The sequence below is a fragment of the Octopus sinensis genome, linkage group LG13 (assembly GCF_006345805.1).
Source record: "Octopus sinensis linkage group LG13, ASM634580v1, whole genome shotgun sequence".
Taxonomy (NCBI): Eukaryota; Metazoa; Mollusca; class Cephalopoda; order Octopoda; family Octopodidae; genus Octopus; species Octopus sinensis.
In genome coordinates this window covers 57,181,494-57,183,993 of record NC_043009.1, presented here as the reverse complement: position 1 = coordinate 57,183,993, position 2,500 = coordinate 57,181,494, and the positions used below count along the sequence as shown (strand labels likewise).

Below are 2,500 nucleotides of genomic sequence, written 5' to 3'. Positions count from 1 at the left end.
CATTTGAGATAGTTGGAGGGGCTGGGCCGCTAACAGCGGTCATCGTTGGCAGCTCGCCTTACAGAGGTATCCATCCGGTGATGCCTGCGAGGGTACTTGGCTGTTTCAACGCCTTAGTCTCACCATCACCTATGGTAACACCGCGAGCGTGTTGGTTTGCTTCAGCAAGTTCCGTTGAACCTTGTAGTGTACGATCAAGTGAGGTACTTGGTGTCGCACACATTGCTTTGATGTTTTTCTTTTTTTTTATATTTGTTTTTCTTTTGTAAAATATATTTCTTTTCACTTAATTATTGCAAATTATAACAATTGTTTTGTATCTCCCGTTTTGTAAAAGGCGGCGAGCTGGCAGAACCGTTAGCACACCGGGCAAAATGCGTGGCCGTATTTCGTCTGCCTTTACGTTCTGAGTTCAAATTCCGCCGAGGTCGACTTTGCCTTTCATCCTTTCGGGGTCGATAAATTAAGTACCAGTTACGCACTGGGGTCGATGTAATCGACTTAATCCGATTGTCTGTCCTTGTTTGTCCCCTCTGTGTGTAGCCCCTTGTGGGTCGTAAATAAACGGACACTAGTAAACCCGTCAGATGTGGCAGATAGAAAATACACTAGAGGGTTATTTATTTCTGTTCTCTTTTTTCTCACTGTACTGCCGTGTTTACCAACTGGTATTTTCATTGTAAGGTAATTGATCTTAATTTCTAAATGAATTCTCTATAAATTATACTTTATTACTTTATGACACCAAAGCAAAAAAAAAAAAAAAAAAAAAAAAATGCAGGTCTGAGACAATACCTATTTCTTTACTACCCACAAGGGGCTAAACACAGAGGGGACAAACAAGGACAGAAAAACGGATTAAATCGATTATATCGACCTCAGTGCGTAATTGGTACTTAATCTATCGACACTGAAAGGATGAAAGGCAAAGTCGACCTCGGCGGAATTTGAACTCAGAACGTAACGGCAGACGAAATACGGCTACGCATTTCGCCCGGCGTGCTAACGTTTCTGCCAGCTCGCCGCAATAACAAGCGACATCAGCTGCTGTAGAACACAGTTTTTCGATGCTGAAAAAAATCCTTGCAAAATATATTATAATATGACATCATATTGTACTAAATTAAATTTCCGCAACAGCTACTCTTTAAGAATTGTTTTGATGATTCTCGTACATCAAAACGCTTAGCGGCATTTCGTCCATCTTTACATTCTGAGATCAAATACCTATTTCTTTATTACTCACAAGGGGCTAAACATAGAGGGGATAAACAAAAACAGACATAGGTATTAAGTCAATTACATCGACCCCAGTGCGTAACTGGTACTTAATTTATAGACCCCGAAAGGATGAAAGGCAAAGTCGACCTCGGCGGAATTTGAACTCAGAACGTAACGACAGACGAAATACGGCTACGCATTTTGCCCGGCTTTACCAACGTTTCTGCCACCGCCGAGGTCGACTTTGTCTTTCATTCTTTCGGGGCTGACAAAATAAGTATCAGTTGAGTGCTAGGGTCGAAGTAACTGAGTTATCCCCTCCCTCGAAATTGTAGGCCTTGTGCCAAGATTTATAATCGGCAGAATCGTTAGCACGCCGGGCAAAATGCTTACCGGTATTTCGTCTGCCGTTACGTTCTGAGTTCAAATTCAGCCAAGGTCGACGTTGCCTTTCATCCTTTCCGGGTCGATAAATTAAGTACCAGTTACGCACTAGGGTCGATGTAATCGACTTAATCCCTTTGTCTGTCCTTGTTTGTCCTCTCTGTGTTTAGCCCCTTGTGGGTAGTAAAGAAATAGGTATTTCGTCTGCCGCTGCGTTCTGAGTTCAAATTTCGCCGAGGTCAACTTTGCCTTTCATCCTTTCGGGGTCGATTAAATAAGTACCAGTTACGCACTGGAGTCGATATAACCGACTTAATCCATTTGTCTGTCCTTGTTTGTCCCCCCTTTGTTTAGCCCCTTGTGGGTAGTAAAGAAATAGGTATTTCGCCCGGTGTTACGTTCTGAGTTCAAATTCCGCCGAGGTCAACTTAGCTTTTCATCTTTCCATAGTCTATGAAACAAGTACCAGTTGAGCACTGGGATCAATGTAATTGACTGTACTCCCACTTCCAAAATTTCAGACCTTGTGCCTATAATAGAAAGGAATATTAATAATAAAGTTTTTAAAAACAAAGTAAAAAAATAAATGTACGAAAATAAGGTTAGGAAAAGTATGAAAACAAGGTTAAAAAATCAAGTAATTTTTCATGGTTGAAAAACATTGCCCAACTAATAACATTTTCTTATAAACCATTAATGAGATAAAGAAGCAGAACAAAGACAACAAAAAGACAAATAAATAAATAAATAAATCAAAGCAGCTGAGCGCCATCATACGGAAGGGAGATAACTTTTGGTGTCCTGAGGAAGTTTCCAGAAGATTTCCCAGAATTCCTCTGCTTCGTTGCTAGCAACATGGACAATTGTGATTCCTTGTTTTCGTATGTCTCACTTT

The 2,500-nt window shown here is 40.7% G+C and overlaps 1 protein-coding gene across 2 annotated transcripts in view; it reads left to right on the top strand.

Moving 5' to 3' along the window:
- Positions 1–2,372: 2,372 nt before the first annotated feature.
- Positions 2,373–2,500, top strand: part of LOC115218506 (protein SGT1 homolog) — a 29,016-nt gene continuing 28,888 nt past the window's right edge. For both annotated transcript variants that reach the window (XM_036508410.1, XM_029788365.2), the window contains exon 1: positions 2,373–2,486. In XM_036508410.1, the coding sequence (XP_036364303.1) occupies positions 2,461–2,486 (26 nt within the window). In that variant the 5' untranslated portion in view covers positions 2,373–2,460. The remainder of the gene's footprint in view (positions 2,487–2,500) is intronic.